Raw genomic sequence first — 14,783 nt, 5'->3', positions numbered from 1 at the left:
GCATAAATACATGTGTCAGGGGTGTGAGCTAGTGTCTGCCTCACATCGTCCCTCCTGCCAACCTCCAAGAGTGTGTTTTGCTCGGCCTCTGCAGGTACCGTAAGATGAGTCACCACATAATAAAGCCTTTTTCAAAACAACATTTGATGCCTTCATTGAGGACTACATGAGCACAGATGCATTTATTTCTGTTTCACAGATACCAGGAATTACAAAGAAATTAAAATACATCATCTTAAGATGTGTCCAGCTGTTTCCTCTTGCATTTACGTGGGCTATGTGAAGATTTCATCTGATGTCTTTTATACTTCAGCTAAAGACAGAAATAAAGTATTTTTCTACTTCTGATAATAGGCAGCTACTCATAATATGTTAAGATGCGGGTAAAATAAGAACAGAAGCCCTCAAATGCCAGGTTTCCCTGTCTGGGAGCACTGAAAATATGTTTTCCTTTGTAGAGCTGACTTTTGGTTTACTTTGCAGTCAGCTAATGGTAAAATGTAGTGATTATAATTCTAGGCTACCTACCAAGGACAGGAAATACACAGAACGGCTGGGAGTGGTAATTCTGAGAACTGATCACAAACAGCTTCTCTGCTATAGCATGCAAGTCCCTCTCGAAATGGATGATCACTCGCTACAGCAGGGCAGCACTGGTGATGTACCTCCTGCTTTGTCTGGAGAATCCACACCAAGGAGCCCAAGGTAGGACACTGATGCTGAGATCTCACCCCAAAGGGATTGTATAGATCCTATGCTACCAGATAGCTCCTAGGAGCCTCATTTCCCCACATAGTGGGATTTGAACTCTGAGATTACACTGCCTATGTACTCGATGGTGGGCTCACTCCCCTTTTCATCTTGCATCCCATACCAGGGACCACATTCAAAGAGACAGAGGCAGATTCAGACCTGGACTTGAAGCTTGCACGGTACAAGGAGTAAATTTGGCCCTTTGTAAGTGGTAGGAACATGAATTTCATGCAACACCCCCTTGAGACCTGAATCATATTGCTGCATTTATTATGCAGGAATCCTATTGCTACATTTCATTTCTGCTAAGACAAAACAAGATTTTCCTTCAAAGCATGATGTCTCAACACTTCTAGTATGACACTTCAGTTCTAGTACATCTTCATTTGGAAATACAGTTTAGAAATGAGCGTCTAAATACTGATTCGCAGATGAATTGGTTCCTCTTCCAGAAGCACTGCTCAGCAGCTGGTGAGGAACTTGATGCTCTCAGGCAGGGTTGGTCAGGAGGACTTTCTCCCCCCATGCTTCCCAAGCAGTAACACTGCCTCTCACGCTCCGTCTCTCCTCGCCACCCTCCTCTCCTGGGCCATCCCACTGTGCGAGGGGCTGTTTTGTCAGTAGCAGTTTTGCTCCAGCTGGGCTTCCAGGAACAAGCTTGAAGTTCTCATGGCAAGGGGCTGGGTTCAGCGGCAGTACTCTCGCTCGATGCTTGCCATGAGCTCCTCCTCTGAGTAATCATAGGATATTGTGGACTGTCCTGCTGGCTTCTTGCTGTTCTCTTGTGGGCACCTGCCAGGGAAGGGAATGAGTTATTGGTGTTACAAGAGAGGAGCAAGTTCTGAAGACACAAGATGACCCTTACTTCATTTTTTATTTGTGAATGGAAAGATCAAGCTGCACGTGGCTTGCTGAGACACGGATACTCTGTCACGTCTAGTTCCCATACCCCCCATAGGCATGCCGCTCGCTGACATTTGCTATTGCTTGGCATCTATTTCAGTCTGAGTTCATTGCAGTACAGTGCTTACAAGGCTCCAGATCAAACTCCCAGAACCTTTTGGTGGGTTAGATCAGAGACCCAGCTAAAGGACTGTATAACCTTTGTGGTAGTTACTAATTTAAGGTTTTGTGCAGAAAGGGTTGGGGTTTTCTTTGTATCTGTAAGGGACTTGAGTTCCAACCAAAATATGAATGCAGCCACCTCAAAGTGCTCGTATGGCTTTTATTTTCACGTTAGCACAACTCTCCCGTGGTTGGGAAATGACGTACAATTCAAAGGGAATTGGTATGGGTTTTACTGGTGTCATCAGAGGTGGGCTATGTTGGGTACTAGGGAAATGTGTCCCCACCTGCATGAGGGAGAACACTGAAAAGTCCTCTGCAAATTCTGACCACTGTATCTCATGCTGCCAAGTCTGCTTGATCTTGCCCTCCAGGATTCGAGGAGACAGAGCTGAGAGGTGAGTGCTCCTCCTTGACCTTATAGGGAACTGGGACCCGAGCAAGCTGCGCTGTCAGGCCAGGCATCTCTGGAAGCTGGGGCACGTGGCTCCATGAAATGGGGGTCATGCTGAGGTGCAGAGCTAAATGGAGACTTGAATTGGTAAACCCAAACAGTAAAATACCCTGCCATGCCACATCAACCGAGAATCATGGGCTTACTTTGTGACCATCCACTGGTGGAGGACAAGTAAGCAAGAAAGGAGTGGTTTTGCATGGAAGTTGTTTGCCAAAGAGGAGAGATTTCCATATCTCTGCTGCCCCAAGCAGGCAAGTGAACGTAGAATCAGAACTGAAGAAAAGAACTCTGGGATGTTTTTCAAAGGAAACTCGGTCATTTACAGGAGGAGCTCTCAGAAACTGCTCTCCTTGGGTGAGGACCATCCACAGTGTTCCTCGAAGAGACAGCAGCCTGTCTCCTACAGCTATCACTGTGGAGCAAGCGGCAGCAATGCAACCCTTCCTCTGCTCTTATCTGTTGGGGTCAGAAAGGCTTCTGCCCAGCCCTGCTGCTCTGACCTAGCTGCGTTAATGCTATACCCTGGCATGACAGAAATAGTTAGATGTTTTCCTGGAGCCACCTGATGACCAGCTGGCATGGGAGCTGGGTCATGTGGGTGTCCTACTCCTCTGCACTGTGCCCCTGATAGCAAGTTCAACTGGCAGCGAGTAGGGTTTTGCAAGTGGGCTCTTCTGCTTATTGCTTTTATCTATTTTCCCTCTTCTCATGGCTGCAGGCAGTCTGGTTTCCACTGCAGTAAAAAAGAACTGGGAAGAAAGCCACAGGTCCAAGAGCCTGAACCGAACACCAGCAGGTACAAAGCAAGAATTAGGGAAAGGAAATGCAGAACTCTGACTTCAACATGTGATTTATTGATTTAAACTCCACACTCTGACAGTCCCTGAACTACTTTTATATTATGTGATGAATTAGAGACAGAGCTCTTGGCAGCTTGCTTGTAGGCCCACAGAAGGGTCATTGTTTCTCTTAGCAGTTACATATTTTCCCACTGTTAATTATTCTTGATGCTGTGGCTTGCATGGTGACCTCCAAGCATGGGAGAAAATCTCCAGGTAAAACTAGAACTCATTGAAACATAGATGTGTTTTTAAAAAGACAAAAGCAAAGTCCACCTACCACGCACATTCCAGAACTGAAAGTAATAGAGAAGGCTGTGAGCAAAGCAAAAACAAGTTGTTGTTCATGTTCTATTTTTACGGCAAAGTTCTGTATCATCTAATACGGAAAAACTGATAAAAATTAAAGAATGGGAGGTTCAGTCTGGATAAAAGGAGAAACTTCTGTACCCTGAGGACAGCCAGCAGAGGAACAGGCTGTGGTTGCACAGGCTGCATCCTTGGAGTCTTTCAAGACCTGATGGACAAAGCCTGGAGCGCTCTGCTTTGACCTCACAGCTGATCCAGCCTAGAGCAGGAGACTGGACCGGAGACCTCCTGATGCCCTCATGACCTGAACCCTGATCTCAAAGGTACGTTGGTGCAGCTGGTTCTGGGAATAAGTGAGAGGCTGTCGCAGGGAAATCCTGAGCACAGGATGTGGTCAGGACAGGAGCAGATGCACCACAACCTTGCTCCTGCCTTGCTGTGGCAGGAGGGGAGGCTCCTTGCTGCTCCCATCAACACACAGCCAGGGCTGCAGGTCAGGGCTGAGGATGGGAAGGTCCAGGGTTAATCATTAAAATGCCTTGTGCAATACCTTGCAGCTGGAAAACGGGTCAAAACAATGCACTGGTAACACTGCCAGTGACATGAGCCTTGGCAGCAATTATAGGGTCATTACAGTGTTCCCGGGCTCTGCCATCCCACCCATGGACTACCAGATGATAGAGAATTCTCAAAATTACTGTGGGGGGAAGGAGAGGTAACACGGCACAATCAGAATACACCAGTGTGCTCCCATGCACATCAAAGGTATTTGCTAGCCTGGTTTAGGTGCTTACATGGTGTCATGCTGGCATGTTTACAGTACAGGAGGTGCACACCTACAGCATCTGCCTCATGTGACTGCTCCCTTGGCAGACAGCATTAGGTCTCCATGTCTAGTTTTAATTCTCCTTGACTGACATTTATTTCTTCTTTAATTGGCTTCACAGGAATGTCTTCAGTCAGCAGCTCCACTAAGACGAGGTTGATTTTTGCTGCTTGTAACGTGAGTGCTTACCTAGAATAATTCCAGCCACAGAAATGTGAAGGGTGAGACTCCTACACCCATTAACTGCTGTTTCTGGGCTTGACTTGATCTGATTTCTTCAAAATATGGTTTTGGACCATTTCCAAAAAAGTGTTTGTGTGCAGTTCTTGCGAGCAGAAATTGCAGCCCTGGTTATCACGGGCAGTACAGGCACTTCACACATGGGGCTTCGCAGTGGGTATAAAGTGAATGATATCTAAATGAAAATCAGCTCCTGCTCTGTCATCCCAGGTTAGAAACCTGCTTCTGCTGTCTCAAGTCCTCCCTTTTGCGTGTTAGAGAGGGAGGGAGAAGGAAAGCCTTGTCAGGGGTGAGGGGCCAGCAGGAGCCTGGGACTGGGAAGCATGATGGGGACTGTGGCAGGGCTGGCTGTGCTCCCCAGAGGGGGCTGCTCAGTTGCCATCACAGTCCAAAGCCCATTGAGGATGCTGGAGAGCCCAAGGGAGTCCCCACGAGAGTGCCCGTATGAGCCCCTCCGTTGAGAAAGCTGAGGGGAGAGGTGCTTTCCAAGTGCTCCTGAATCAAGCAGCCTTGCCAATGAACTCCCTGCTAGCTGGGAGGGAGACGACAGGGGAACATGGTGCCCGGGCTCTTGTGTCACATCCACCAGCACTGCTCAGCATTAGTAGGTCACACAGCCCGGCAGCCAGGATCTGCAGATCAGTCTGCTCCCGAGTGCTGAGGGAGCAGAGGGCTGGGTCACAGTCAGAGCTTAACCTCACGAGAGTCGCTCTTCACCATGAGGAGATGGTATTTTAAGATATTTTTTCAAGCCTTTTTGTTTCACTTAGGTTTCTTCAACATGTGTGGCAAACTGCTCCCATTGCTCTTGGTGCAGGCAGACTCAGAGGCACAGCTTTCACTTGTGAAAGAGTTCAGGTTTCTTTTGTCACCTAGTGCAGTAGATCCCCACCATTACCCTGTCCCTGAGCGATACTCATGTCTCTAACTGTAACATGTGTTACAGGAGTGCCCCAGGAGTTTTCTTTATGATTCCTGGGTAGCAAAGAGATGTTATTCTCCTTTTCTACATGCTGCAGAGCCCACACATGGCCTGTGAGTGAACCAGGGCCTGAGCTACTCCTTGAAGCAATTCTCCCTAGCTTCCTTCCCTAGTTTTTCCAAGTTCCATCAAGGTGCCTCTCTGGCATGCAGACATCCTAAATTCTGCATTGCTCATGACAAGAAATGAATCTCTACACTGTACTTGAGCTGGAGCCTGGATCTTTTCAGGCAGCATAGCTCCTGGATTTTCTTTTTAATTAGCAAATAGGTAGAGGACAGGATATTTAGGCCTATAACCCATTCCCACCTCCCTCTTGCACAGTAGAAGGCATGCAGGAATAGCTTTCCCCTTTATGCTCCCTTTGCTCCAGCTGCTTTCCTCCCCGAAGTTATAATGAAAGCACAGGCTACTCACTGATGGTCAGCATTGTTGTTCTCTGGGCTCATAGGGCTTCTGGTTGACAAAGCCTGCAAAAGAAGAAAAGTCATGTATTTCAGTTACAACACTGTGAAGTTGAGGGAGGTGATCCTGCCCCTTTACTCTGCTCCGGTGAGACCCCACCTGCAGTACTGCATCCAGTTCTGGGACCCTCAGTACAGGAAAGACATGGACCTGTAGGAGAGGGTCCAGAGGAAGCTATAAAAATGATCAGAGGGATGGAGCACCTCTCTTTGACGAAAGGCTGAGAGAGTTGGGGCTATTGACAGGGGGGTTGAACTGAATGATCTTCAAAGGTCCCTTCCAACCCACACTATTATTTACTTCTATGAAACCTATCTCTGCCTATACTGGGCTATATCTGCCCTGGTTTAAACCCCCAAACAGCCTCTGTGATGAAAATACAGGTGCAAGAGAGTGTCCTCTACTAACTACCACTCTGCTAGCTCTCATTCACCATTTAGGGCAGCTGGGTGGTCGCAGGCTACAGAACCAAATCACTGAACATTAACTCATTAAACCTCCCAGTTATCACTGTTCCCTCCCCCCCCCAGCTGACAGGGAGCACTATGGAAATACCTGCTAAGGAAGGTAGTTAAAGCAGTAAGGACCCAGTTCTTCTCACCTGACAAAGCCATTTCCCTGAAATGATCCATCTGGAGTGAAACATCCACCTTCCCTATGCTGGAAGCCCACAGGTTTCCAGCAGGACAGCAGAGGGGCAACCAAAGCCAAACCTAACAGCATGTAAAATGGGACATTGTGTCTGCCTGAGCCCCCACCTGGACCAGTAATAAAATGACCCCTGCAGCCAGATGCTACTGAGAAGAACATCACTTTCATTGTTTCCAACTTCCTCTCTGTACTATGGGAGACTTGTAATGTCTTTTGGTACCCGTCAAAAGGCATTCTACTTCCTTTCAGAAGGGGCCCTGCTCTTTGGCAATGCTTTGTTTTCTCTAGAAGAGCCTGAAGTGCTCAAGAAACAGCTCCTGAGTCCAAGAAGAGATGAGGCTATGTGAGAAAGCTGATGACGAGGGAACAGAGCTCCTGCCTGGTTATTTAGCATCATTTACTGGCTATCTCCCACAGGCGACAAGAGCAGGCAGTGGTGCCAGGAGGACACCACACTGTGTTCCAAGGGCTGACTTCTCCTGGGTGTGTGCTCCGCAATGCAGTCCCTCATCCTCATCATCACCATCACCCACTGAGCTCCTCCTGCCACCCCGGTTTCTTTCCACCAGGTGAAGAACATTATTAATCCTCAGCACCAAGGGGCACACAGTTCTCCAGGAGTGCTTTGATGATGCTCTTCCCACAGCGAGAACCCAGCTTCCAACACTTCTGGCAAAGGATGGGTTTGGATCATTTTAGGGAGGGGTTTGAACTGTACAATAGGCTGCCTTTGCTTTCTTCCCTTGTGGCTGACTCCTCCATATTATGAGCTGTACGTGTGGTGTGGGTGGAAGACAGAATTAATTAGTCATCAGGACAGAGCAGCTCTGGGTAGCAGAATATGCTTCTCTGTGCAAAATCAGCTCTCACCTTCTCCAAGGGGTCTGTCAGCAGCAACACTTATTTCCCAAGAGAACCTGGCACTGGCAGAGGTGAATCTCTATTGACACAGAACCCGGTGCATGACATAAAACTGGTGATAAGTGAAACCAAAAGGCACCTCCAGCCTCTGCCCCTCCTTCACTGTCAGAGCCTCCACACTTTGGGAGCTGCTCCCAGCTCATCCAGGCACACGACATGTGGCTCCGTGGTACTGCATGGTGCCGGGGAGCAGGCAGGATGTGGAGCTGTCACGGGCACTGAGGCACAATAAAGCTGACCCCACCCAGCCCGGGACTGCTGTGATGTGCGTGGTGCAAGGTCAGCATGTAATTAGTACCAGCCCTTCATGTGTGTTAATATGATGCACACGTCACGACACTTTAATATTATGGGTTCCTGTCCTACAGCTAAATAAGTAATTGCAGGCCTGCTTGGCCTGTGCCCTGCTAAGAGATAAATGAAGTCAGCTTCTCCTTTCTGCAGCTTGCAGTCATCTTTTTATTACTCATTCAGACCACAGCGTGTCTTCTTGTTTTCCACCCTGTTCCCAGTGTAGGCATCTTGTGCTGGGGTCTGCCTGTTGTGCTACAATGCCCCACACTGCCACCTCCTCCAAGTTGCAAGGCTTGGATATTAAGCTCACCCAGCAGGTACTTGGGTTTAATTTGATGTAATGAGATGTGAGGGGGAAAGGTTTGTCAGCCATTGCACACAGAGTTCAGCCATTCTTTATGTTAGGGCAGAGGCTCCTGGGAGCAAGGCAGAGCGGAGAGCTGGAACCAGGGGCTATTTCTCTCTATTGCATGCATGAACCAGCACTCCCAGGGTGCAGCTTTGCATTCCCTGCAACCCAGGGCAAGCTGTGGCTGGTGTTCCTTATAGTCCAGCCCTTTCCCCATCACCTCCTTCCCCTGTCAGCTCTAGCATCTGCAGGTGAGCTGGGTGAGAAGACCTGGCCCTGGGGCCCACAGGGCAATGTGCAGCAAATGCACCATCACAGGCCCTGAGCTGCCCCCCCAGCTGTGTTGAAACCAGTCAACCATAATCTCAACTGTTAAAATCACATTGTCTCCAAAACTAGGTGGCCAAATTCAAATGCCTTTTGAGGATGGTCCCTGAGCTATGCCCAAGTGTTGTTTAGGAGCCTGCATGTTGATCTTGGCCAAAACCATGCCAGCTTAGTGGGGCAGACCACTGTGATCCAATGCCAGGCAGCTGCTACGGTACAGTTTACCAGTACAGATATAGCCCTGAGACACAGACATAGACCCTGAAACCCAGGAGAGCCTAGAGAGTGACAGAGCCACCTAAAAACATCCTCATGGGAGCAGTGTGGTCCCCAGAAGTGCTGGTCCCCTGGGCTGTGATTTCATAGCACAGATGTAAGCCAGTGCCTCCTTCCTGCCTCCACATTCCCTTCACGAACACCCCGTGAACTGGAACAGGGGACTGGTCTGAGCTGAAATGAAGGCGATGTCAGGCAGAGCATGTGGCAGAAGCAGTCTGCAGGGAGCTGCAGAAGGCTGAGCTGATACAGCAGAAGGGCAGCACCCTCCAGCGACGCCAACAAACGATGTGGCTGGCTAAGACAGTCATCGCTGCCCAAAACAGCTTCTCACGGACCCTCAGCTGCGGGTACCAATGGCGAAACAATCCAGTTTATCTAACGTGTCAGTAGGTAGCAAACGGGATGTATAGCTCCAGCCTTGCTCTGGTCTGCAGCAACATCCTCTGGCCAGTGAAGGAATTAGGAACATGCGATGGACGGGAAGTGGGCAGGGACATGGGGAGTTCCCACGCTTCTTCTCTCCTGCCAACTAGACCACCAGCTCCCAGCTATGCTGCGCATGCCTTGTGCTTAGTTTCTGGACCGGGAATGGTTTCAGGGCGAAAGAGACCCGTGCTCTGCCAAGCGATGGGGAAAAAATACCTAGTCAGCAAGTTTCTGGATCCAGCTGCAGCACAGCTGTGCTGGGAGGGTGACGGTGGCTGAGGGGACAGCACAGCTCACTGCTTGCTGGATGCTGAAGTTCCAGGTGCTTTTAAAAAGGCAAGGATCATAATATGAGAGAGAGGGAGAGCTTCTGCTCAGCAACCACCCAGGCATTAACTGCAGAACCAGAAATAATCTGACTTTGGGCTTTTAGTGTAGCTGCTTCCCTAGTCTGGATTTCAAGGAGTCCTGGATGTTCAGCTGGGAAAGACCTGAAGCACCCTGGCCAGTGGAAGTTGTGTTCCCCACACAACTGTAGAGAACTACTTGACTCGGGGGCATTTTTGACCACTAATGCAAACGGGAAGAAAATGTTGAAATAATTTGCTAACAGCACTGAATCAGAAATATCAAATTTCTGCTTGAGAGAAGCACATTTTAATAGGAGTAGAAAAATAAACTTAGGTGAGTTCCTGTAAGAAACTATGGGCACAACATGAAATGTCCCCACAGGACCCTGCTATGTGTTCACAGACACGAGATGATGCTGCACCACATCAATCTGCAAAAGGAACATTCATCTGGCTGAAAATATCACACAAAGCTTTAAAGTCCTGGGTGTTTTGAAAGGATACAATAGTCCATCTAGAAATCAGTTAATACACCCGCTACCTGTGTTATTCTTGTGCTGCAGCTGGGGTGATAGGCTTACTGTAATCACACCCCATCTCCAGTCAAGAGGATTGGCGGTGCCATGGAAAAAGCTTTTCAAGCAAGGCCCTAACATGTCTGCGTGACTCTTCCATTCCAGGAAACCAGTGGGGAAATACCTGAGGCTGCAGCCTTTCCCCTGCTTCCCACCAGGAGCTGCCATCCCACTCTGTGCTGCAGCAGCACCTGCAAAACCACAAATATTTTTTCTGTCTTGAACAAAGAAACAAGGAAGGAGCACATACAGCTGTCTGGAATTGAGGGCAATCCTGAAAACAGACGTTTGAAGCTGACAAGGAGATATTGGGGTCTGCTCTGAGCTGGGTTCAGGTTCCCTATAAGGATTTGGTTCCCAGCCCACTGCTGCAACGTACGTTCACCCTTCTCACTTCCAGGCACTATTTAAATGCAAAAGAGGTAGCTCAAACCTTTAGATGCAGCCACATCCCTCTCCTCCAGCCCCTGCCACCTGGCCTGACTGCCCGTGGGTGCTGCCAGCTTGCTGCTGGATGACGCATTGCATCAGGGTTTCAGGTGTGAAGCATAGCGCTGATGCACATCACATGCAGGAGAAACCCAACCATGACAGCAGAGAGCTGAGTCCTGCCTGCAGGCAACCACTCTCTTCTGGCCAGTGCCAAACCTCTCCTCTCCTTCAATTGGTCACAGTCTGCTCCTCCATGGGCTATTTCTCACTGGACTTCTCTACTGCGGTATCCCTTGTTGCCTTTCCTCCTCCTCCCTCGTCTTTCCCCCATTAGCTTTGTTAAATCAACTCATCCCTTCTCTGAAATTTCTTTGCTCATGCTCCAGTCTGCACAGCTGAGCAGGGCAAAGCAACCCAGCTCTCACCACAAGACAGGAGTTACAAATGACTGCTCGAGAAGCTGGCAAGACTGAGAGAACCTGCCCTCAAAACTTCTAGCAAGGAACTAGTAATGCAGCAAAGCTGGTATCCCTTTCCAGAAACCGCCTCCGCCAGCCTCATGGGAAGGGTGGGACTGCAGTTTGCACAACAACCTGAACGACTAAACTGCATTCAGTAAACAACCAAAACTTGGTGCTGCAAACAGTTCCCTCCCTCCTCCTCTCAGGCTAGTGACTTTTTAGGCCTCGAGGAGTCAGAATGGTAAGCCCATGTCTGCTGTCTGTACCACGGCCACGCCATGCTCAGGCAAAGAAAGTGCTACCAAGGAGAGCTTTAAGTTTTCCCTGCAAATATCTCAGATTTTCTTGTATGTCTGTTATATCTCTGAAAAACATTGGCTTTGAAAAGCACTGGTAATTCTTTGCTGTCTTTCAGGCACCCTGTCTTGGTGAAACCAGAGATGTGAACTTCCTTCCCAGAGGTAGCAGCAGCAGCTGGATGAGCAGACACACAGGATGCTTGGTGTCACAGGCAGCACCACTGTGTGCTGCACCCAGCTGGCCACACTGAGTGACTGAGCCTCCACATGTTGGCTTCAGGCTGGATTTTGAAGGCCCTCACAGTCATCTCTGTGCTGCAGTGCTTGACAGCATTCCCATCCCAGGTTTGCATCCTGTGTGACCACAGCACGGGGTGGCTGAGGTGATGCTTTGGGTTCCTCACCATCATTTCTTCTGGAGGAAGAGGTCTGCAGAAGGGGCATAGTGATGCCTTCTACCCCATCCCAGGTGCCACATCTTTAATTCTTCAGCCTTTCTGGTTTGCTCCTTGTCATTAGCTCTCTAGAATTCACTGCCATGGGAATACTGCCTCTCTGACTGAGATGGGGGACAGCTCCATTGCCTTTTTGATATGTAATTACCCAGAATATACATCACTTCAGGTAGAGCTAAAATACCGCTTTATGCACAGAAAAACTCACCTCTGATGTAATAATTATTTTTAAAGACCCAGCCATGATATTCACATGCGGAAACAGGGGGAAATGGACACCACCAACCTCTATTCCCATAAGCAAAGGTAAAAGGGAGAAGTCAGGAGGACTGCTCATAAATGAGAGGCCCCGCAGACAGAAGGTGGTGCTGGACTGAGCTCCTGTTCACACTGCAGGAGGGTTTGGAGTTAAAACAGCAAGGAAAAACACGACAATACAAGATGTCTGGTTTTGTTTTCCGTTTCCAAATCTTTCTTCAAGGCTTTTCTTTAAAACTCCTCAAAAAAAGCCTCCAAAAGGTTCTCATACTGAACCCTGCCAAGTTTCCTAATGGTAAAATTACTTTGTGTTAAAGTTACCCCATGGACACGCAGTTCGGCAACGGAAATGATACACTTCTGTAGAGCAAAACTGAGGCAGGCAAGGCAGAAAGTCCCTGGGTCCTAAATATTCATTCTATTTTTAAATCTATTACTTCAGTCTGACGACTGTTGTGCATTTGTGGAGAGCAGCATTTATCTAACAAACAACACACAACTTCCATAGCTAAGGAAAGATGACAGAAGCTGGTGATCTTTGGCCTTGTCACCAGATGATATAGATGCTGCTGTTATTTTTGGATAGGAAAAGAAAAAAGAAAAGATAAATCTCGACCTCCTCAGGGGCAAATCCATTATTTGTTGAACCGAAAGAGATTGAAATGCTTTCTTAGGAAGAGCCAGACTGCAGTTGTAGCAGATTGGCAAACATTAAACGGCAGCTTTATGTTCATGTTTTTAAACTCCTGTTCACAAGCCCGACCCAGGGAGAAGCAGGAGCCGGCCTCCATAAAGCCGAGCTCTTTCCACAAGGGAGGAAAAGAAACTTTCAGTAGCACAGGGCAACCGGAGACCGAACGGAATCGCCCTTTTCGGGACCATGTTTCCCTCGCACCATGGGAATGATGCAAAGGAGAGAGAGTATGAGAAAAGAGCAGCCAGTGTGACCGGGAATACTAGTGAAGGTAGAAAGAGTTCAGTGCCACTTCTGCCCGGAGGAAGCCGTGGCTGCAGCAGTTACCCTCGGCTGCGCCAGGGCTCCCCTGTCCAGCGGGAACCCCCAAGGGATGGGGGTCCCGGCGTCCGGCCGGTCGCAGGGTCCCGGGCGCGGGCACTTACCGCCTGCGGCAGCAGGGCCCCCCCGCCGCCTCCCGCCGCCGCGGCCCCGCAGCTGCCGCCGTCCCGGAGCGGGGGGGTGCCGGCGGCGGCCGGGGCTCGGCGGCCGGGGGTGGGCAGCGCCGCCGCCTCCTCGCCCTCGGCCAGCGCCGTCTGCAGCGGCTCCCGGCGCTCCGGCGCCTTGCCCACGGGCACCGCCGCCCGCGCCGCCGCCGCGCCCCGCCGCCGGCTGCTCCCGCTGCCCATGGCCGCCGCCGGTGCCGCAGCCCAGGGGCTGTGCCGGCGGGAAGCGCTGCCGGGCCCCGCCGCCTCCCCCGGCCGGGGAGGGCGCGGTTCTTGGCCGCTCCTCGGTTCCCAAAACCTTTGGGGGAGGGGGCAGAATCCCACCCAGAAGTGGCCCGGCGGCGGGGAGGGAGCCGGGACGCAGGGAGGGGTGCCCCAGTGTCTCTAACCACGCGCTCTGAGCGCAGGGCGCCCGCGGGCTGCCTCCCTCCTCTTACCCTGCCAAAACCTTCGAAACCAGCCCATCATCTCAGGCATCCCGAGCCTCCCGTTCCTTACGTACACCTCCCGGCGGTGTCAGCTCCAGGGACCATGCAGCAGGTCCTGAGCTAAATTCCAGGACACCTCACGCAGACAGGTCTTGCAGACCTTTGGAGAATAATGAACGCAGCCCAGAGGAACTTAAACATGAGAGATTTAGGTTAGATATAAGGAAGGAATTCTTCACTGTGAGTGTGGAACAGGTTGCCCAGCGAAGCTGTGGATGCCCCATCCCTGTCAGTGTTCAAGGCCAGGTTGGATGGGGCTTTGAGCAACCTGCTCTAGTGGAAAGTGTCACTGCCCATGGCAGGGGGATTAGAACCAGATAATCCTTAAGGTCCCTTCCAACCCAAACCATTCAGTGATTCTATGATATTCCATTTGGGGCAGGTTTGGGGTACGAAGTGGCAGTTCTGGCAGTGCTCTTGGGCTGGGGAGGGTTTCTGCCCTTGAGCTGATCAGTTAAAGGACTGAAGTTTCAGGAAAGCCTCATGCAAAGGATGAGACATGTGGGCACCTCCTCAGCTTGACCCACGGATGGAGTCACTCTCTGCTTCCTGGCAGCTTGTTGAGCCTGTGGAGCAGATCCCCTAACCATCATCCACTGCTTTCTTCTGTCTTTGCTTCTGACAACAGTGTTTGTGTTGGACACTCTGGAAGGTGTCACTCTGTTACAAAGTCCCTGTTAGAGGCCAGGCTGTTGTTTTTCCCCTGGGGAGTAGAGCAGTAGGGGTAAGGCGGTGATTTGGGTTCCACTCCCGATCTGCAGCCCAGGGTTGCGTGGGAAGGAGAGAGCACATCTCATGTACATGGGTGCAATGGGCTGTTCCAGCTGCAGGAGAGGGGAGTCGAGGAGAGGCCTTTTGACCTTGACCACTCTAACTGCACTGAGGGAGTTCAGTCCCAACCTTGGACTCAAGCTGCTTCCTTGAATCAACCCATCCTACATTATTTCATCCTGGGAAAGCACGTTCCTGTAGTCATATTGCTTTTTGGACATGACATCAGCATCTCTGAAAGAGGAGGCAGTGGGGCCTTTGGGCTGGGTGGGAGCAGCGGTGTCGTCAGCCCTCATGGGCTCTTCAGGACATGGCTCTGCCACCTTTTCCTG

General features: G+C 50.2%; 1 protein-coding gene across 1 annotated transcript; it reads right to left on the bottom strand.

Moving 5' to 3' along the window:
* Positions 1–163: 163 nt before the first annotated feature.
* On the bottom strand, positions 164–13,592 carry CYS1 (cystin 1). The gene is made up of 3 exons (XM_062634519.1): positions 13,133–13,592; positions 5,889–5,941; positions 164–1,545 (listed from the first exon to the last, which is right to left on the bottom strand). Exons 1-3 carry the CDS (start codon positions 13,373–13,375, stop codon positions 1,440–1,442), a joined length of 402 nt encoding a protein of 133 aa, XP_062490503.1. The 5' UTR covers positions 13,376–13,592; the 3' UTR covers positions 164–1,439.
* Between the last annotated feature and the right edge of the window lie 1,191 nt (positions 13,593–14,783).

The sequence above is a fragment of the Pezoporus occidentalis genome, unplaced genomic scaffold (assembly GCF_034315485.1).
Source record: "Pezoporus occidentalis ecotype Australia unplaced genomic scaffold, CSIRO_AGI_Poc_V1 ctg43, whole genome shotgun sequence".
Taxonomy (NCBI): Eukaryota; Metazoa; Chordata; class Aves; order Psittaciformes; family Psittacidae; genus Pezoporus; species Pezoporus occidentalis.
The sequence above is the reverse complement of the archived record's forward strand: the minus strand, read 5'-3'. Positions and strand labels throughout refer to the sequence as shown.